Below are 20,596 nucleotides of genomic sequence, written 5' to 3' on the forward strand. Positions count from 1 at the left end.
TTTTTTTTTTTTTTTTTTTTTTTTTTTTTTTTTTTTTTTTTTTTTTTACATAAAATTAATATGTTAATGATTTATTAAATACAAAATTAAAAAAAAAAATAGCAACTTATTAAATAAAACATTAAAATTTCAAATGTAACAGTCTAGACTAACTATTAATATTAATACATATTGTCCGCTTTGACGGTATCATCATCACATTTTTAAAACATGCCTCTGGGAGGCCTAGCATCCTCATTTGCAGATCACCCATGGCACAGTACCGTGTGTAATAGTTTAAGCCTAAAGCTAATAAATATTGCACATCACCCAATGTCTAGTTCAATATCATTTGTAACAGTTCAAGCCTAAAGTTAGTAAATATTGCACATCATTGAGTGTCTGGCTCAATACCATTTGTAACAACAATTCATGCCCAAAACTAGTAAATATTGCACATCGCCCAATGTCTAGCTCAATACCATTTATAACAACCGTTCAAGCCCAAAGCTAGTAAATATTGCACATCAATCAGTGTTGGCTTAATATTATTTGTAACAGTTCAAACCTAAGGCTAGTAAATATTACACATCACCTAGTGTGTGGCTCAATACCATTTGTAACAACCATTGAAGCCCAAAGCTAGTAAATATTGCACAACACCCTGTGTTTGGCTTACTACCATTTGTAAAAGTTCAAGTCCAAAGCTAGTAAATATTGTCTACTTTAGTTGTATCATCGTTATCTCTTCACACACACACACACACACATATATATATATATATATATATGTATTTCTTTAATCTTATCATAATTTAATTATTAAGATATATACGTTAAATTGACGGGTTAAAAGTTTAAACCTCCCACTTTCGCATATTAAATTAAATTAAAAAAAAAACGCATCGATAATTTTTTAAAAATATAATGCGACAAATTTGCTATCATAAACATATTTAACATTACATAATTATTTAACCAATAATTTAAATTTCAAATGAAATACTTCCAATTAAATATATAATAATAATAATAATACAAGAAGTAATTTACTTGTTGACAATTATTAACTAAATGATGCAAATGACTTTGACGTTGATATGGAAATAAATTTTTCAGAAATTTTTAATTCAAATTTAATTATAACACGCAGCTTTAATAATCAAACCATGGATCAATTAAAATTCAAAAAGTTTGAATTTTATTTTTAATTAAATTAATTTCCAAATAGTCGGTATTAAAAATTACTGTTATTATTAATTATTATTTATATAGAACATAAATGGTCGGTACGTGTCATTTTCTTACAGGTCGCCAGAGTTGGACCACGGGCAACCGGCGGTTCTCGCAGGATACCGGTCCAAATTCAGGCGAAGAATGCCGGGAAACACGAAAGATCCACAGTAGAGATGGTTTTTGATCTTCAATCCGGTGGTTATCATCGACAATTCGTAATCATAATACCAAGCAACTTGTTTCCCTTCAAGATTCACAGCCACCGCGCCGCCGTTCCTCTCCAAATTCGGCCGCCACCCGTGCCTCCTCGTTATCGCCATAATCTTCCTTATCACCGGATATTTCAGAGCAAGGTACCAAAAACTCGTCATCTCCTGCATATTCAAGCATTAATTAAACTACAATGGTATGATATTATCTAATTTAAACATGACATGACTGTATTTTGGACTTCCCAAAAGGCCTCGTACCAATAGAGATACCTTACATATAAATCTATGATGATTGGCTACGCCCAAAAGGATCCTCGAGGCCTATTCGGGAGCTCTCGAACAGCCTCCCCTTAATCGAGACTCGACTCATTTTCTAGAGTTCTCGAACAAAGTACACCCTTTGCTCGATAATTGAGTCACTTTTGACTACACTTCCGAGACTCATAACTTCTTTGTTCGACACTTGAGAATTCTATTGTCATCACTGACTTAAGGGCATAACTCTTAACACCATGTTAGGAATCACGACTCTCCGTAATAATTTGATATTGTCCACTTTGAGCATAAGCTCTCATGGATTTGTTTTGGGCTTCTCTAAATGTCTGGTATTAGTGGAGATTATTCCTTACATATAAACTCATGATGATTCCCTAAATTAATCAATCTCGTACTCTCTCCCAACCGTCCTCAACAAATTACCGTAGGAAGTCCGATCCAGAAATGGCCATGACCGTCATATTTGATGTTGTCCGGCGTTCCTGGTAAGTTATCCACGAATTTCTCAATGCTTCCTTTGCGATCTCCGGCGATGTAATATTTTCTACATCTTCTCCTGTAATTTTCAAGAATCGAAGACTTTCAATTTTATGTTCAATAGATTTATTCAAACAATCAAAGAATACGTACAGCGGAGTTTCGCAGAAGATGACGAAGTCTTGGCTTGGAGCAACCGCGACGCCATTGGCAAAATAGAGGTCTCCGACGAGAAGTTCAGTGGTTTTAGTGGTTGGATCATAGCGTAAGAGTCGACCAAGCGGCCTTCCTTCTAACATATCGAAGATGAAATTATGGAGTCGATATTTAGACGAAGCGTCGGTGAAATAAACCGTCCCGTCGTCGGCCACGTCAACACCGTCGGTCAGCTGGAATTTTAGGCCGCCGGCCTCCGTGGTTAAGGTCTCCACCACTCCCTCTTTGGTCACCTTCAACAGCCCCTGCATCAAATTTTCATAACCAAACGCCGTTAACTTTATTCCCAAAAAATAAAATAGAATAAAATTTAAATAAAAATTTTAATTTTTGCTAATTTACCTAAAAAAATATATAATTTTTCTTAAACTCATTAATTTTAATAAAATAAATTTAGATAGTGCACAAATTAATCATTAAATAATATTGTCAAAATCATAAATTTCAAAAAAAAAAAAAAAAACTCTAAATTTCGTTATTTTCTAAAATTTTATTAATTTTATATCGTAAACATATTTTTAATTTATTAGAATTTGACAATTTAAAAATAGATTTTTTTGAATCGAAAAAATAAATAAATAACTTTAAAATTAAATTATAAATTTGAAAAAATTAAATTTTAATTTTTATAACCTTAAAATTAGAAATTCATCTACATAATTGCATTATTGGAATTATTTCCAAAATTCTGGCTTTATTGGATGAAATAAACCGTAAGTTAACGGAAAAAACATAAAAGAGAAATTTACAGTGTCGTACCTTGTCAGCGTCGGCGACAAGAACAGAGCCGTCAGGCCCCAAAGCGACACCGAGAGGGCGGCCGCCGGTGAACGCCCATTTCTCCACCGCCGAGTCATTCAATCTAACTCGCTTCAACCACCCATCCGAATCTCCCGTGTAAACGAGTCCCAAATCCGAGTCATAAGCAAAGTCCTCCGGTGCCTTCAGCTCCGCTACCCCGACCCTCTCCGCCCCCTGCAGCATCCTACCATTGCACTTCTCCACCGCCTCCACCGCCAGACTCAACTCCTCCGCCGGCAGCGAAGCCGGGTCGAAAGGGTCGAGTTTGTAAAAGACGACGGCTGTGGCTACGAGAGCAACCGCCGTGATTTTTAGAGCCAGCGGAAGGCTGCGGGACGGCGGCGGGTTGTTCGACTCGGGCATTGACTCAGTCTTTGTTAAAGAGGCGATGGGATTTATGAATAGAGAGACCAATTATATTGGTTGGGCTGACATTTGCTTTTGGGTTAGTTGTTAGGCCAATAAAATACTATATCTATATATCTATATATATAGATATATAGATATATATTAATGGGTGGTATATCTTTTAAATATTTTTTTTTTCTAAATAATATAAAATATTAATTTTTTTCATGCATCATCAGTTCCTCGTAGATGGAGAGTCGAATGTCGATTTGTTCGAGAAGGTTCTCTAAATTTAATTAATGAAAATAGTGTCTCTTACTTATACATTCATGATCTTCTGAATCTGAGACTAACAATTCTCAATGCTCTTCATGTCATCCATCTAGCTCTAGATTTTTTTGCAATTCGTGTCGGGCTAATTTTTTGTCTTCCCATCTTTAAGCTTCTTTCTCTTGTGGTTGATGGCATTTGGCGGGTTTGATGCAATGTTGGTTTTATCAAGCTTATCAACCTGTCTGGTTGTAGAACCGATGTGACAAGTGTTTCACTTTGAGATACATTTTTTTTTTTTACCTCTTATGGTGCATAAGCCTTGTGCAAGAACGATGACTATTGACAGGGGTTGACATCTGACCTATAACTCTCGTTCCCCTTCAACAGTCAAACTACTACCTTTGGCCATGTCTTGGATCTAGGGAGATGAGCCTTGGGCAATCAATAATTGGTCCGATCCATGTCAATCTCTTGGTCTACCACTTCTTCGTCGGTCCTACACGTCTTTAAGGGTTTGATCATGCCTCTATTAGGGTTATCAATTTGAGTCAAAAAAATTTCAGACCTATGAAATAACTTAGCCATTTTGCTAAGTTTTAATCACAACGGTATTTGTGTATATTAAAAATCCATAATGAATGCTTATAACTCATATCAAAATCAATCAGAGAAGGAAGAGTCCGAACCAAATAATTAATAGGGCGTATTAGGTTCTACAATGGATAACCCAACTGAACAGTACTCTTTTACATATGTGGTTATGAAGTTTTGATGAGTCTATTTACATTAACAACCATATGTTCGTACTTATTATGGTGCACATATTTTTTGAAAAATCACGACTCATTGACAACACATGTTCATTTGTTGTTTGGTACACATAATAGTGGTCCCTTTTTCGATTTCAAATAACATTAAGATCTTATAATAATTGAACATTAATGTGTTAAGTTTCAGTAGAGATGTCTATAAAGGGATAGGAACGTGGAACGCTTTCTAATTCTCATTCTTACGAGATTCTCACTCGCAAGCTAAATAATTGAGAATATAATTCATGTTTAACCAACAAGGAGAAAACTCTTTCTATCCGCTCTCTATTTTCCGTTTAGATAAGATTTTTCTACCCTATTTAAGGTCGAGACTCCAATGTGGTGCTCCTCTAGGTTAAATGGACATCTCTTGCTATGAGCCAAAACACTGACATTGAATTTTTCATGAAAATGGAGTCGGTCAAGCCGTGTAATTTATGAAAATGGGTCGAGTTCACCATTCAATTTCGACATGAAATCACCGGATCTCATATGGAGAGTTCTATTGTAGTCGGAAAATTTCAATGGTAGGGTGTCAATATAGGTAGGGACGAGGGCAGGGATATGGATGGACTTTCAAATTCCTTCCCCTTATTTCCTTAATATAAGGGTACCTTTTGAACTATCTCGTTTTTTATAATAAAGAGATAAAGAGATTTATAGAGTTAAACCTTGTCAACCTCAGATTTCTCAAACTTAAAAGCTTTCTAACTAAGCAACTAACAATGGCGGCTCCTTGATGGCATCCAAATTTTTTAGGGTAAATCTTTAGATTTTGAATTTTGTAGGATATCTAGATTGTTCTTCATGAAAGTTTATCATTACATAAATCTATCTAACTGAGCTAACAAAGTATATAATTTCGAACAAGAGATCGAAGGTTCAAATCTCGAGAGAGAAGAAGATATTCATGTCGAACTTAAAATTAAAACAAATATTAAAAGTATATACAACCACTTTTCCAAAAAGAAAAAGAGAAAGAGATGCACATATATATACACAAGCAAGCACTTCTTGGTGTTGGTGTCCAAAAAGGAAAAGGAATTAAGATGAAGCCATTAAAACAGGGCCCATTTTAGGACCCAGTGGAACCCAGAGGAGCATTTTTCTAGGAAATGCACCTCATGGAGTACACGTGAGATTCCATTGAGGGTGCACCGTAAACCCTAGGATGGTCACTCTCTTGACCATAGTCCATCATCGGACGGTACTCAAGATCTTCATCATGATCATAAATGAATTCTGGAACCTCAATTTCGTTCCTCCTTACATGTTCCCACAGCAGACCAATTCTACTCACGTACCTCACCTTACCATACACCCTACCACATTCAAATATTACCCCCATTAATAATAAGTTCAAAAAAAAAAAAATTCAATTATTTCTACTCTTTTTTATTTTATTTAGCGAGTAAGGGCATAAATATAATTTTACATCCAACTATTTCTGTGAAGAGTCCAAAAATACTTTTTTTTTCCCTCAGAAGTGTTTTTCTAAAAGAAAAGGGTCAGCCCATACATTATCAACTTATTTAAAATTACAAAAAAAATATATATATTTTACGTTTTTAAAAAAATTAAAATGTGGATTTGACGTTTCGTACGTGTGAAATTGACTACCATATTCAAGAAAATTGGGGGAAAATTGAAATTGATTCAAGGAAAAAGGTTAGAAAATAATACTCGCTGGTGAAGAAAATGCGGCCGAGAGTGGCGAGGAAGAGCCTGGCTTGGAGGTCTGGGTGAACGAAATACACGGCTTCCAGATTAGCCTTGACAGCGGCCGGAATTGCGTCATAGATCGATCGGAGAGCGGCGATTCCGGGGAAATTTTGGCTCCTTTGAACGCTGGTGTGAAAGTACAGGATCGTGAAACGCCTGTTCTTAAGCCTAGGGAAGATCTTCTCCTCCAGATGATTCTTCACCACATCCAAACTCACAGTCCGCGCTGATTATCAGAAAAGATGATCAGTATTCAATCTCATCGATTAAAACAGCAAGAAATTAGAATCGGAGCATTAGTAGTTCAAATTATGCAGATACTTCATTTTCAATTTCATCGATGAAAATAGAACGAAACTCGAATCAGAACAGAGCAAGAAAACATAATCAGAGCAGAGTAAGACAATATGTAGTTGCTTCTTGAGCAAATTCAAACTCACAGTGCGCGCTGATGATCAAAAGAGACGACAGAAATTCAATTTCATCGATGAAAACGAGCAGGAAAATCGAAGCAAAGCAGATTAGGTCAAATAAACAGATGCTTCTTGAGCGCATTCAAACTCACACTTCGCGCTCAAGACAATGACATAAATTCAATTTCATGAACAAGAAAACAGAAACAGAGCATAGTAACGCAAACATATAGATATTCGTTGAGAGGACATTCAAACTCAGTAGTAAAAAAGACGACGAAAATTCAATTTCATCGACGAAAAGAAGAATGAGAGAGAAATCGAAAACCTGGAAAGAATTTTCCGACGATACGGAGAATCCGGCGGCACTGTTTGTCCCTGCCTTTGATCTTGAAGACATCGAACATTTCGAGTTGGTTTTGCTCCGGCGGAGGAGGCTGAACCTGAGCCGACATAGTTGAAGAACTCCGATTAGAATCAGAAGGAAAAAGGGAGTAGCGTGCAGATCATAGTTAGGGCAAACTACGGATATGGATAAGGACGGATTGAACGGATTTGGTGGAGATGGAATTCGTCGAACGAGATTTGGAAAATAAATTAAGAACGAAGAATGAATAATTGAATTGAATTGAATTGAATCGAATTTTTAACAAAGGTGGAAAGAAATGAAGATCATGGTGGCCGATAAAATGGCGCCGACGTGGGTCAAAGATTTTTGTCACAGACGAATATTCTGTTACCCTCCTTCCCTCTCCACATGACACCTCTGCTTTTTAATATCGGTTAAATCCCTTTTTCATAAAATTAATTTTTGTTTTTTTTAATATATAAACATTATTATTGCAACTAATTTTCAAAAATATTTTTTGAAATCAAATTCAAAATTTTAAAATTTTAAAATTTGACCAAATAAAATTTTAAACATTAAAATAAAGTAAATTTTATTTAAAATTTGACTTAAAACTCTAATGTATTTTTAAGAAATTAAAAAATTTTACGTATATAACAAAAAAAAAAAAGCAAAACAAATATTTTTATTATTATTATTATTATTTATTTTGCAATTTAAAATTGAACTTAAAAATACTATTTTGCGATTTAAAAAATAAATAAATAAAAACCGAACTCTCATGTATTAAATTTTATTTATAAAATATAAAATTGAATTTTGTGTTTAATAAAACTAATAAAAATAAAATAATATAACAAGTTGAAGATAAGGCCAAAAAAATAATATAGTTATTTATGAAAATAGCTCCAATAATTAATTAAGCTTGTCTGTGGCCATCAGCCATCATCTTTGAAATGGACTTTTTCAAAATAAATAAATAAATAAATAATAATAAAATAAAACTTTTAATCATCCTTATCTCCCAACTCCAATTTATTTTCAAAATAAATAAATAAATAAATAATGGAAAGAATTTGGAGAGAAATATTAAGATTATAAAATTTAATAATTTCATTTTTTCTTAAATAAATATTTAAATTCTTAGTTAAATTTTAAAAATAAAAATAAGTGGTTAAAATATACGGAGAAATTAGATAACAAAACAAAGAATTTCATTGGTAAAAATAGAGATGTCCACGAGTGAGGACGGGGGACAGAGAAGCCTTCTCCATCTCAGTATAATATACCATAAAACAATTTTTAAATAGGGTGAGGTGGGGAATTGAGCAGAGACGGGGATGAAGAAGCCGTCTCCAACTATTTTTTTAATATGCTTATATATATATATATATATATATATATATATAATAGGGTGAGGCGGGAGAGAGAATATAATCTCGATCCTGTTTATTTTTGGTAAGACATTTGGCATCTCCAACAGACAAACAAATTAGACCAAAACAATGAAGGAAGGATGATATATAAACCAACACGTTCCAAACAATATCACATATGTTACAAACGACCTCGAAACCGCCTCCATAGTCAAAGATGCTTATCCCATTTTTATCCCAAACAATTAACAATGCAAGAAACTCCAAAAGTCAGGCAGCCAAACTTGTAAACTTATGAGGTTCAAAGTTCATTAGATGGCTATAAATACTCTCCCCTCTGACCCATATTAAAACCAAAATCGAAGAACACCGAATCAAAGAGATCAAGATGTCTGAATGTCCTCCCGGTATGTGTTATTTTCTTCACTTGATTTAGTTCTATCTTCTTCGAAGAGTATGGAATAATTTTTTGTAATGTCCTAAAAAAACTGTAGGAAAAGATCAATGGCCCGAGCTTGTTTTCGTAGAGTATTCCATTGTTGCTAGGATCATTGAGAAGGAGAATCCTAACGTGAAAGCACACAAGATTCTAGCTGGGAGCCCGAGAATTTTGAACTTTGATTGTTCACGAGTTTGGGTTGATGTCAATATCAATGATGTTGTTGTTAAAGTGCCTGGGATTGGTTAAGGATTGTGAATTGATATCTATGTAATGTATACATATAGTGCATTTTAAATTAATAATAAGGTAGTATCTTCCTACCACTTTAATTTCGGTGAACTCTTGAACGGAATCGAAGGTTAAAAGGTAATTTTTTCGTTATTTTCTTCTGCAAATAACAATAATAATCAAAGGCGTATTGAGAAGAATGAATTAGAATGGTATACATTTGAGTTTCACTGCAAGAAAACTTGAAATCGTGATTGAAAAACTAAGAACAAAAGATGAACAATGACTATTCAATAATAAAGTTTGAATAATCGTTCAAAGTTGTTGAAATGAGAGTCCTAATTGACTTTTATATATTCTTAAGATCTAGGATTTCTACGTGTCAATATCCCTATGGTTGGATAGATATTTGGAATACTTTTAACGTGTAAAAACTATCAACCTAGTTATGGCGGCCCACCTCCAATAATTTCTCAAAAGAAAGGGTCTGAGAGAGAGATTTTTTTTTTTCTTTTTCACAAAAAATAAATTACACTGACGGAAGAAACGAAAAATTTACTCGACTACCTATCTAAAAAATTATTCAACATGACGATCACAGAATGATTATGTAACTGCCCAAATACGTAACAGGCCAAAACGGATAATATCTACGATCACAGAATGATTATGTAACTGTCCAAATACGTAACAGGCCAAAACGGATAAAATCTACTAACGGTAAGCTTGTGCTGTTACAAGATTATCCCAACTATTACGTTCACAGATAAAATACAATGTAATCTCGTTCTCCTACTTTCTTTAATATAAAACCGTCAACCACGACCAAAGTCATCTCAGACAAACCATAATAATAAAAAACTTGTCCTATAAGAGATTGAGAAAAAGAGGAACATCCCTCCACGTTGTTGGATTTGGGACAGAGCATCAAATTTTGGTCATTTCAAAACAAACATGTTGCGCACATCTCCCACTTTCTTGTAACCTTAATTTCCACTAAAGATCATCAGAACTCAAGCCACCATTATCGGAGCTGAAGAACAAGAAGAACAATGGGGATTACAAGAAACTGGTTTAGAAGAGTCAGAAGGAGGTTGAGTAGAAAAGGCAACAGAGACATTGTTTTTCTGCAGACAAATGCAGAAGAAGAAGAACAAGAACAAGAAGAAATTGCTTATGATTCAATTGTTCCAAGTTTCCAAAAGAAAGCTGTGTGTTTAGAGGAAGTGGCAGCCATCAAAATCCAAACTTGTTTCAGAGGCCATCTTGTATTATATCTTTTCATCACACTTTACTTCCCTTTTACCTGTTTTGCATCCCAAAATATTTCATACATTTAATCATTTATTGTTCTTCAGGCAAGACGAGCATTTCGAGCACTAAGAAGCTTGGTGAAGCTGCAAGCGCTGGCTCGAGGGGTGTGCGCGAGGAGACAGGCACGCATAGCTCTTCAGTTCATGCATACATTGGCTCGATTGCAAGTTCAGGTTCGGACTCGCCAGCTTGTGAGCAGATACAGTGAGGAGTCTGATTGTTGAAACTTCCTCCAAATGGCATCATTGTTCCTTCAAAACTGAATAGAAAGGTATCATTTACATTAGCAGATGCTTTTACAACACAATATAATCCTATCTGTCTGTTAGCCAACAATGTGGCTAACTTCATTGAGAATCCTATTGTTGTTTGGTAATATCTATACGTCTCTTTCTCTTTGTCTCTTTCTCCTTGTTTTTCTTTGTTTTATTGTGAGATCTCACACCGGTTAGAGAAGAGAACGAATCACTCTTTAGAATGTGAAAACTTCCCTCTAGCAATGTTGAAAAACCTAAGCCCAAAAAGGAAAGTCCAAAGAGGACAATATCTGCCAGCAGTGAATTTGAGCAAAGTGTGCCAACAAAAACATTGGACTCCCAAGGGGATGAATTGTGAAATCTCACGTTGGTTGGAGAGAGAAATGAAACATTCCTTATAAAGATATAGAAACCTCTTCCTAATAGACGGGTTTTAAAAACCTTGAAGAGAAGCCCTAAAAAGAAAGTCCGAAAAAACAATATCTACTAGTGATGAGCTTGAACGGTGACATTTATGATCTTATTTTGGTAATGATCCTATTTTGGTCATTAATCTGTATTTCTAGAGTACTTTGCACTTAGTTTTGGCACGATTCTCTTGAGATGAACAAGACGAGTACAACTCGATCGTCTATTACGACAATCGTTGTAAGCCTTTCAGAATCAAAGTTCATAAAAGTGGATTACGTTAACCATGGTAAAGAAAAGAATGAAGATAGAAAGAAGGCAGGATTCTACATTCAGATGTATTGTTCTTAAATAAGATATAATACAACATGCTATGGGTTAGGCCACAGACAGAGAAGGGCTCTTTCAATATATATATAGCTGTTAGGCTAAGGAAGGAAATATGGACACAAAAGAAGGCAAATGAAAATGAAGGTCTGAACATTTTCCTTCTCTTTTTCTTGTGGGTGTGTGTTACTGATTACCAGCACCATTTTTCACCCCTGGCTAAGCTCCTGTTCATTCAGTGGTACCCCTTTTTGAAGGCTGAGAAAACCGCACCAGATAACTTATCTTTCTTGCGTCGATGTTCCCCGTTGTTTTCGACCTGCTTAAATCGCATCTCACTGAGAAACTTTTCATAATTCAACATGTCAGACATGTCTGATGAGTCTACGTACCTGGTCAGCAATCTGCTTGAGGATCTCTAAAATTTCAGTGAAGTTTGGACGTTCGGTTGGATCCTGTCGCCAGCATCTCTCAAGAAGTTCGGCAAGAACGGGATGGGTGTTCTTGGGTATTACTGGGCGCAGTCTCTGTCAAACCACATCAGTTAATAATTAAAACATTTTAGTTGTGGTAATGGTAATATCGACCAAGAAATCGATGTCTATACCTTCTGGACCACACCAACAGCTGCTTGTAATGGGGTCATAGATGAGTAAGGAATCTTGTCATACAATAAAACAGCAAGAGAGATGTCATAATTAATACTAAAATGGACAGACATAAAGATTTAAGTGAATGCTCAAAAGAATCAGCTGCTTACTTCTCCAGTTAAAAGCTCCCACAAGGCTATTCCAAAACTGAAAACATCTGCCTTCTGGTCGTATGGTTTATGCTCAATAACCTTGAGATAAAAGATATTCATCATAAGGAAGAACAATGGCACATTTTTCAGAATCTAAAAGCAACAGACTAGCCCAACAATTCGAAAAATGCTACTAACCAAACTTCATTCGAGTTAAACTCTTGTCCAGTTAACAGTCAATTAATTGAAAAGTTGTGCTGTTGTGAGTTTAGCTCAAGAATAAAAGCAGAACATTTAATGTCATCGTGGTTCGATATACCCTTGCTAACAACTCTGCTCCATCTAAACCCGTGCTATCAATTGCACCTTGCAGTCCTTGGTGTTTTAAATTCATCATGGTCATCACTCTTGACAATGGTGGCAAGATCAATATGAAAATTCTAGTTTATAATTTAATGAGTGAAAGAAAGCAAGATATGATAGAAAATGCATCGGACTGCCAGCTACGCCCAACTTGTCCTAGTATACCTCACAGGAATAACAGACATATCAAAGTCTTAAAGGGCATAATAATCAAAGCTAGGTTGAACCAGGTTGCACACAGCAATCTTACACAAGCATATGATGGATATGATACTATATTTGGGTCGTTCTTATGTATCCTGGTTAAAAAGATATGCAAGGAATGAGAAATTAATGAAAAATACATACTTCAGGAGCCATCCACCGGTATGTTCCAGTTTCAGCTGTCATCACTCCAGATTGAGCTTGAACTCTGGCGACTCCAAAATCAGCAACCTTAACGACCTGAATTGAAGAATCTAGGACTTAACAATGTAAATGCAAATATTCTTTTGCAATCTTTTCTTTCTGTATTCTTGTCTTTTTTCTAAATCGTAAGATAATATGCCGTGCTTAATACAAACAGGCATGCTCATGCATGATTGTGCACGTAAAGGCACAAAACATGAGTATGAATGCTTACCAAAAAATAAAAACAAGAATAGACACATTCACAAACAGGATTAATAATTATTAAAAGACATGAGTACATGCAACAGTGAGGTAATTTTCAAAAGAATATTATAAGAATTATGAAGTTCTCTCACCATGTTTTCATCCATCAGAAGATTGGCAGTCTTGAGGTCTCGGTGGATTATATTATTTTGGTGCAAATAATTCATCCCTCTTGAAATATCAATGGCTACTTTAAGTAGAGATATAAGGTTAAATGCTCCTCTTTGCTTATGAAGGAAGTCATATATACTTCCTCTCGACATAAACTCTGTAAAAAATAAAAGATGAGGAATAATCAATCGATGAGAAACAAATGAAAAACTATATCATGAAAATCAGGGTGTGTGCGTGAAAGGAATTTTCCCTGAAAATTCCTTTCACGCGCACACACACAAATTTGTAAGGAACATATCACAATATACATTTACAAGGGAATTGTTTCAGCTAATATCCCATTGCTACTCCATAAAGAACTTTTGATAACAGTAAGAAACAAGATTTCTAGAAGTAACAGGTTACAACATCACGTAAGAAAATAGCTCACCGGTCACGATGCAAAGTTTTGGAGGTTTAGTACAAGCACCAATTAATTGAACAACATTTTTGTGCCGAACTTTCCTGAAAAAAATAGGATATCAGGCTTTAGTATAATAAGTAAAGACTTCATCCAGCATTAATCGTCTCCAAGTAGGTGCGCATCTTGTGAAATAAACATTTGGAGTCTATTAATATAAATTGCTTCAAGTGCTTATATGGGTTTTTTCTGAGTCCACATCTATCTTCAAGATCAATGTGGGAATTTTTAAGTGAAATTTTTTTGGAGAGAAATACTAAGGGATACCAATGGAAGATAAGTTAAATGAGTTTCTTAAAACATATTTGAAAATGCCAATCTACTTTGAAAGACCTAAAATTTAGCTTTTCATTAGGCTGGCATTTCCAGACGCTTCCCATACTGTTCCCCATTCAACCAATCAGAAATGAATCCTTATTTCTTCTTCTTTAAGATTATAAGAGATGATTATCCTCCATTGTACAATCCTCCTTTGAATCAGTATGTTGTTTTTTCTATTACCATATATGACATCAGGGGCATGGCAATATTTTACCTCGACCGTAACAAAAATTTATCATTCTAAGCCCAGAAACATCTCTTCCCAAGTAGATGCATTATTTTGAAGACTAAAGATTTAGATAGAAACAGATGATCTTAGATTCAATTAGAACTTGAAAGTGTAAAATATCTAAGACCTACCTTTTCTGATTGATATATTCTGAGCCTAAAACCCATTGCATCCTACGTTGTCTTTCAAGGTCATACCATATGTGTTATTCTAAAGCACGATGGTGTTAATAACAATATAGACAAACCTCATTATATAAACTTCTTGAGAGAATTCTTTGAGCATCTCTTCATTAATACGCTCAGGCTTCAGTACTTTAATAGCTACTTCTTGACTACAATACGTGCCTCGATACCTTGAGAGGAGAGGGAAGGAATATTAGGATAAGGATATGTTAACAAGTTTTTTCTAAGTTAACAATCATATGTTATAATTAGATCAAACTTACAGGTCCCCATATGACCCGGATCCAACTTTATTCTCAAATTTTAGTTGTCTGGCGTCAATTTCCCAGACATCAGTACCATCAGTAGGTATTTCAACACAACTAGGAAAAGATTCAACTCTATTCTGGTCATGCTTACCCAAAGCAGGACTGGACTGCTTTTCTGACCAACACTGCTCCTGCATCCCATTTCGGGGACGTTAAAGAAATTAAAGAGAAAAAAAAAACTAAGAATGTATCAGCAAACATTGACGTTCATTCAAATAATAAAAAGAAGATACCTTGAAATTTGAAACTTCTTTTTCTAATGCCCTTTTAAGCTCCTCAGTTTCCTAGATTTTCAAATATTCAAGTAGTTAAATATGAAAAAGATCAATATAAAAGATGAAAGAAATAAACAGTATAAGATGTTAGAATGAATTGCTCTTGTGAACTTCAGAATATTGGTCAAAAAGTGAATGGTGAAAAAGTTCCACAAAAGTTTACATGCCTAAAATTCAGATCTTACCTCAAAAGGCCAACCATCAATGACAAAAACATCCAGAGAGAAACCATCAACAGAGGAGAAAGCATGAGCTTCTTGTATGTTAAGTCCAACATCAGCCAGTAGGGAAGTTAACTGACCAGAACCAAAACTTTCTATCAACCAGTGAAGGGTGTGATAATAAAGGAAAATATAACCCCAGCAACCTAAATATCTCGTTGATATTGAGTTTTTGTTATAAATACTTATGGCTTATCAAGAATGCCATGGACACCACCAAACCAACTTAAATTACATGTTACGGTAGATCACCAGGAATTGTTTCTGTAAGTTGTAAAGCTGTTATAGTCAGTTAGTAGTTATTAAATGGTTAGTCTGTTGTAATCTCATTTGTTGAGAGGTACTAGGAAAGGAGCAATGTTTGAGGAATAATTACACAGTATAAAAAACTAAAATGCGGAAAGTCCTATTAAATAGAAAATGCAGGCACATCAAATTATATAGTCCCAGATCCCAACTTATGATGAGCTTAAAGTATATCTCGTCTTTGTACATGCTCGTGAAGGAAATAGTAAAATTTGTTGGCGGGTAGACATGCAATATTAGAAAATCTTGGTCGTGGTGGTCTATCAAACTGGTAGCAGCATAGAGCAAACATGATGGTTCCAAGTAGGTGAAACTGTATTGAAGTTCTATTTAACACACTTCATAAACTATGGCTTCAAGTGATTAAATAGGTCAGATACCTGACTAAGGAGTTTAGGCTTGTCAGTTGTTGCAAACGTGATCTCATGCATTGGCCTATAAATTTTCAATGGTAGAATGAAACAATATGTTACAAAAACATCCATGAGTCAAAAGCAGATAACCAACGTTAAAGAAGATTGTTATTGTTGTGCGTGGCATTAGCTTTATACTATGCTGTTAATCTCACTGCTACTTGGAAATTATATAGAATCAGATGGACAATAGATTGAAAAGAAGGAAAGGCTTAAGCAGCCAAAATTTCAATCAGAGAAAGAAGAAGCTGGCCAAGAAAAAGGTCATTCAGTAGACAATATATTGGTATATTTGAAGATGCAATCTCTCTCCTCTCTTAAATGTTCTATACAGAAACACTGTTGAAAATGAATAGCTAGATCAATATTCTAATTTTTTACTATTTCATAAAGCTGTTGTATAGATAAATTCTTTTTTCCTCACCGAGAAAAGCAAGGCGTTGCGTTTAGGGCACTGTCCCTATCTTCAACCCCATACTTAATGGCCTGAAGTGCACGTGCTTCAAGACTGGGTGAAGAACCAAAGGTTGGAGGTGGATGGTTCCTAGAGAGAGAGTAAATGGACGAGCACCATAACAAAAACTAGAATCAGGACATATTTGTAAAAACATATGTACGGAAGAACATTACTGAGCCGCACCCATGTTTGATAGAACAATTAAAAGAGCTCTGAGCATCTTCCATCATTGAAGGATCCAAACAAGAAGAATTGAAAAGGTTTTCATTTGCAGAAGGATAAACCTGCATTAGGAAGAAGATCGAGATAAAGATACGATGCTACATAAAATCTAGCTCAACAGGGTTCATGCAGTGGAATGCACTTTGACCTGCACAGGACGAACTTCAAATACAGGCCGTTTAGCAGGGTCTACAGCCAATTGAAGTAATCTCTTATGCGTGAGTACATCTTCCGCCCTGTCGACATTCACATCCAATGCGTATCTATACAGCAAGAATCAGGAACTTAACAAAAACGGGAGTGCTCTGGAAATCCAATAAAAACGTGATCATAAATTCTGATAAACCAACAAAAATAAGAGATGAATTTGTAACCCAAACAACGTACTCAAGAACTGATCCTCTAAACAATCCGCAAGCACACAAATCCTGGCTAGATTATGCTCAATACTTCCAACTCCCACACTTGATAAACCATTTAAAAATAACATAATAAAACAAAAGGCTAAATATAGTGAATGTTTCGTACTCTCCTGGATAATTCTGAATTTGATCCTTAATCTGTTGAAATTTTCAAAGTTACTCCAAATGTATTGAAATTTCTCAATTAAGCTCTTCCATGAACATAGTTAGAATTTGCTAAAGAAAAGTCAATGCACCTTCAACTCGGATTCTATTTAACACATTTCCCAACCTGGGTATAGCATAATTTGAACACTCCTTTCAAGATTGAGAGTTACATAAAATATCAGAGACCAATGACCTACAAGAAATTCCCACAAAACCCAAAACGAAGGACTAGGGCAGGGAAGATACCGAGCAGGAAGGCGATTGAAGTGGAGCCAAAGCTCATCATCAAACCCAGGTAGATTCGCCTCATGAAAATTGGATTCCTGAATCCGTCGGAGCACTTCGGTATAAACCTCGAGCTTCTGGCGATGATGCCTGGAGGTCGCATGGGGAGAAGAGGAGTTCGTAGCTCTGCTACCGCAACTCTCAACATCTTCTTCGATCGGCATTGATGAGAAGACACAGAACGAAAAGATCAATGAATCCGAGAAAATCTCCGAAGGAAAATCAAAAGGAGGGAGGAAAGAAAGTTAAAGAAAAAAAGGGGAACGAGGAATGATTGAAGAATTGTACATAGGAATTGGGAATTGGGAATTGGGAATTGGGAATTGGGATCAAGTTGGGAGACAGATGAAGAAGCTTTCTGTGAAGTGGAAAAGGCTGCCGCGAAAGAGGTGGAAAGAAGAGAGAGACTTTGACACGTCATCAGGTACACTCGGCGTCTAGTCATCTGGGGCCCACATTAACTATATAAAATTGCCATCTTGGATATTGCCATTGCATTAAAATATCTTCGCCCGCCCACATTATTTTTTAGAAAAAAAAAAATATTTTTTGGGGTTTTATTTTTTTTTTAATTTGTTATTTTTAAATATTAACCTATAATCTTTATTAATAATTGAATTATTTTAATTTTTTTATTCATTTATATTTTGAAAATTATTAATGCATAATTTTCATATGATAAGCTAGGTTAGAATTTTACGGTAATGAGCGGTTTTTCAACTTCTCTTCATAAATTTTTCTTTAAGCAACCATTTATTTTGCTATTCGGGTCTGTACCATTTAAAACAAGTAGGTGTTGAACTCGATTCATAGTGCTTAGGTGCCGAAAAGTACAGGTTAAAGGCATGTGAGCGCAAATTCCAAATCTCGGTTCTAGCTCGGTCTGCCTGATCTATCGTGTACTTTTTCGCTCCGAATAAAAAACGCTCTCTAGAACTGAAAAAGGGATCAAAGGAATGAGACTTTGTTAGGACATACAAAAGCATCCTTTTCACATTAGCATTCTCTGCAACCTTACAAACTTACAGCTCGCCGTGTAAAAAGAATCAGCCATCTCCACCTCATTCATACCAAGAGATACAACACATTAGCTACCCAAATGTAATATTTACATACTCTCTCAACTGTAACTGTACAGCCCGACGACCACCATAACTATCGAAATTTTTCTGCACGGATGCGCATCGCTTTGCTCAGCGTTGCCAATTCATCCAATGCTGAATTGTATGTTCCAAGAGACCGAAACGTCGCCCTGTTTAGGGTGCAGTATCAGAAAAATTAAGACATGTTTCGTCGTGTACACGACGATTCCTCTTTTTAGAGCAGTCGATTACACAGAGTTACTCCTCGTCTTCGGACTTGCGAAGCTTTGTTAACTTATCCCTCCACAAGGCTGAAGGAAACAAACATGAGCTATAAATAAATACACTCATTTGTAGAAACATGATAAAGAACAAAATGTTTGGATAGATACCTGCATCTTTGTACCGTTCTTCGTAAATAGCCATTTTCATATTCTTCAGCATATCGAGTTCCTCGGACAAGAAATCCGGACCATCAGCAGCACTGATCGAAACGAACATGATTGTTTTTGGATATCAAGAAAAGATGTTCATCAAATAGCAAACAATACATGCACTTCTACCTGTCGAGTAGAACGTCATAACATGATTTCCTCTCACGCACTCTTCCAAACCCATAACTAACTCTAATGGCATCCTCATAGACAATCTGCTTACTAACAAGTACAGGTATCTGCACATTTGTTATACCGAAAAACACTGTGAGCAGCAAACTTTCAGTGAAGTAAGAAATTATTTCGGTCAAGAGAATGAAATCGGGCGGAGAGGGTGCAAAGTAAAGAATCTAAGTCATTCTAGCGACTAGTAGAAGTTCTGCAAGGATCCCAGCAGTTAATGGTAGAATATCTACCTTACATCGGTATGCAACGTTTAGGGCGTCTGAGGGGCGTGCATCCACACTTAACGTTTCATTTTCCCCATCCTGTAGATGATAATAGTTAGACAAGGCATGTATTGAGAACTTCTAAAAATGTATTGGCTGATTGTGAATGAGTTTATAAGAGCTAACCTTTTTCAAGAAGAGCCGGGCGAAGTAAGTGTTCATCACTCGTTCAGTAATTCTCGCTGTGGTGACCTATCTCGTGATAATATAAAATGGCATTAGATTATCGCTCTAAACCCCTTTTCATGGTTATCAAAAAAGGAAATGAACATGAGAAGTACAAATGATTTATTCAGAAACTGTGCAGTGCTTCTAGATTTTCATCCTCAATTACATTAAAGAAACAAGTGAAGGAAGGAGGGTTCCTATCAGTAATCACTGCCCACCCATAATATAGCTTAGAGAAAATAATTCTATGACTAGATGAAGAATTAAATCCCAAATTATATAATTCCTGGAAAGCAAGTGTAACAGCCCAAGCCCACCGCTAGCAGATATTGTCCGCTTTCGCCTGTTGCGTATCACCGTCGGCCTCACAATTTTAAAACGCATCTGCTAGGGAGAGGTTTCCACACTCTTATAAGGAATGCTTCGTTCCCCTCTCCAACATATGTGGAATCTCATAATCCACCCCCCCTTGGGGGCTTAACGTCCTCGCTGGCACATTGCCCGATGTCCGTTTTGGCTCGTTACGTATTGCTGTCAGCCTCACAATTCTAAAACGCATCTGCTAGGGAGAGGTTTCCACACCCTTATAAGGAATGTTGTGTTCCCCTCTCCAACGGATGTGGGATCTCACAACTGGGCAAAGACACTAATATTCTTGCTCGAGCATAAGCTTGTCCTTTCAGGTAAACATACATCGCAAAGCAACATTAAAACTAGCAGATTTTTGCAGCTCTTTGGTTCTTGTATAGAAAAAACTAACAAGCCATGTATATATTTCTTGATTATTCCATGTATGATTGTAGCAAGCAACAATTCACTTTTCAAGCTATTGAAGAATCAAAATCTGAAAAAAAAAAAAAAAAAAAAAAACCATCC

The 20,596-nt window shown here is 35.7% G+C and overlaps 6 protein-coding genes and 1 long non-coding RNA gene across 10 annotated transcripts in view; 2 read left to right on the forward strand and 5 right to left on the reverse strand.

The window, feature by feature from the left end:
* The window catches only part of LOC111459718 (protein GRIP), a 28,395-nt gene extending 11,222 nt beyond the window's left edge, over positions 1-17,173 (reverse strand). Inside the window, exon 1 of the mRNA XM_023102863.1 lies at positions 17,142-17,173. The gene's annotated coding sequence lies outside the window, so the exon portion shown is untranslated. The remainder of the gene's footprint in view (positions 1-17,141) is intronic.
* Positions 1,215-3,648, reverse strand: LOC111460186 (protein STRICTOSIDINE SYNTHASE-LIKE 6-like). The gene is made up of 4 exons (XM_023103354.1): positions 3,156-3,648; positions 2,334-2,641; positions 2,127-2,259; positions 1,215-1,589 (listed from the first exon to the last, which is right to left on the reverse strand). The coding sequence occupies exons 1-4, from the start codon at positions 3,558-3,560 to the stop codon at positions 1,284-1,286; spliced, it is 1,152 nt and encodes a 383-aa protein (XP_022959122.1). The 5' UTR covers positions 3,561-3,648; the 3' UTR covers positions 1,215-1,283.
* LOC111460261 (ganglioside-induced differentiation-associated protein 2-like) lies at positions 5,567-7,534 on the reverse strand. 2 transcript variants are annotated; one of them, XM_023103552.1, is made up of 4 exons: positions 7,091-7,534; positions 6,311-6,575; positions 5,692-5,949; positions 5,567-5,661 (listed from the first exon to the last, which is right to left on the reverse strand). In XM_023103552.1, exons 1-3 carry the CDS (start codon positions 7,215-7,217, stop codon positions 5,736-5,738), a joined length of 606 nt encoding a protein of 201 aa, XP_022959320.1. In that variant the 5' UTR covers positions 7,218-7,534; the 3' UTR covers positions 5,567-5,661; positions 5,692-5,735. The 2 variants fall into 2 exon arrangements, with proteins under 2 accessions (XP_022959320.1, XP_022959238.1); XM_023103470.1 differs by having other exon boundaries at positions 5,592-5,949.
* LOC111460470 lies at positions 8,785-9,262 on the forward strand. Its single transcript, XR_002713427.1, has 2 exons — positions 8,785-8,894; positions 8,982-9,262. It is a non-coding gene; the product is annotated as an uncharacterized LOC111460470 (long non-coding RNA).
* On the forward strand, positions 10,060-10,783 carry LOC111460382 (protein IQ-DOMAIN 1). Its single transcript, XM_023103666.1, has 2 exons — positions 10,060-10,425; positions 10,516-10,783. The coding sequence occupies exons 1-2, from the start codon at positions 10,210-10,212 to the stop codon at positions 10,693-10,695; spliced, it is 396 nt and encodes a 131-aa protein (XP_022959434.1). The 5' UTR covers positions 10,060-10,209; the 3' UTR covers positions 10,696-10,783.
* LOC111459986 (serine/threonine-protein kinase STY17-like) lies at positions 11,439-17,953 on the reverse strand. Of its 3 annotated transcripts, none has more exons than XM_023103166.1 (16): positions 17,549-17,953; positions 16,882-16,996; positions 16,695-16,795; positions 16,479-16,598; positions 16,022-16,076; positions 15,300-15,410; positions 15,073-15,123; positions 14,795-14,964; positions 14,594-14,701; positions 13,767-13,840; positions 13,315-13,490; positions 12,917-13,012; positions 12,224-12,304; positions 12,071-12,124; positions 11,856-11,990; positions 11,439-11,782 (listed from the first exon to the last, which is right to left on the reverse strand). In XM_023103166.1, the coding sequence occupies exons 1-16, from the start codon at positions 17,749-17,751 to the stop codon at positions 11,699-11,701; spliced, it is 1,734 nt and encodes a 577-aa protein (XP_022958934.1). In that variant the 5' UTR covers positions 17,752-17,953; the 3' UTR covers positions 11,439-11,698. The 3 variants fall into 3 exon arrangements, with proteins under 3 accessions (XP_022958934.1, XP_022958861.1, XP_022959013.1); XM_023103093.1 differs by having other exon boundaries at positions 14,795-14,970; XM_023103245.1 differs by having other exon boundaries at positions 14,795-14,970; positions 16,882-17,038; positions 17,549-17,636.
* A 584-nt stretch (positions 17,954-18,537) lies between these two features.
* The window catches only part of LOC111454246 (bifunctional nuclease 2), a 3,638-nt gene continuing 1,579 nt past the window's right edge, over positions 18,538-20,596 (reverse strand). Inside the window, exons 5-9 of the mRNA XM_023095663.1 lie at positions 19,679-19,744; positions 19,520-19,591; positions 19,233-19,342; positions 19,062-19,153; positions 18,538-18,980 (exon numbers count right to left, since the gene is read on the reverse strand). Of these exons, the coding sequence (XP_022951431.1) occupies positions 18,928-18,980; positions 19,062-19,153; positions 19,233-19,342; positions 19,520-19,591; positions 19,679-19,744 (393 nt within the window). The 3' untranslated portion in view covers positions 18,538-18,927. The remainder of the gene's footprint in view (positions 18,981-19,061; positions 19,154-19,232; positions 19,343-19,519; positions 19,592-19,678; positions 19,745-20,596) is intronic.

Source organism: Cucurbita moschata, unplaced genomic scaffold, assembly GCF_002738365.1.
Source record: "Cucurbita moschata cultivar Rifu unplaced genomic scaffold, Cmos_1.0 Cmo_Scf00001, whole genome shotgun sequence".
NCBI lineage: Eukaryota > Viridiplantae > Streptophyta > Magnoliopsida > Cucurbitales > Cucurbitaceae > Cucurbita > Cucurbita moschata.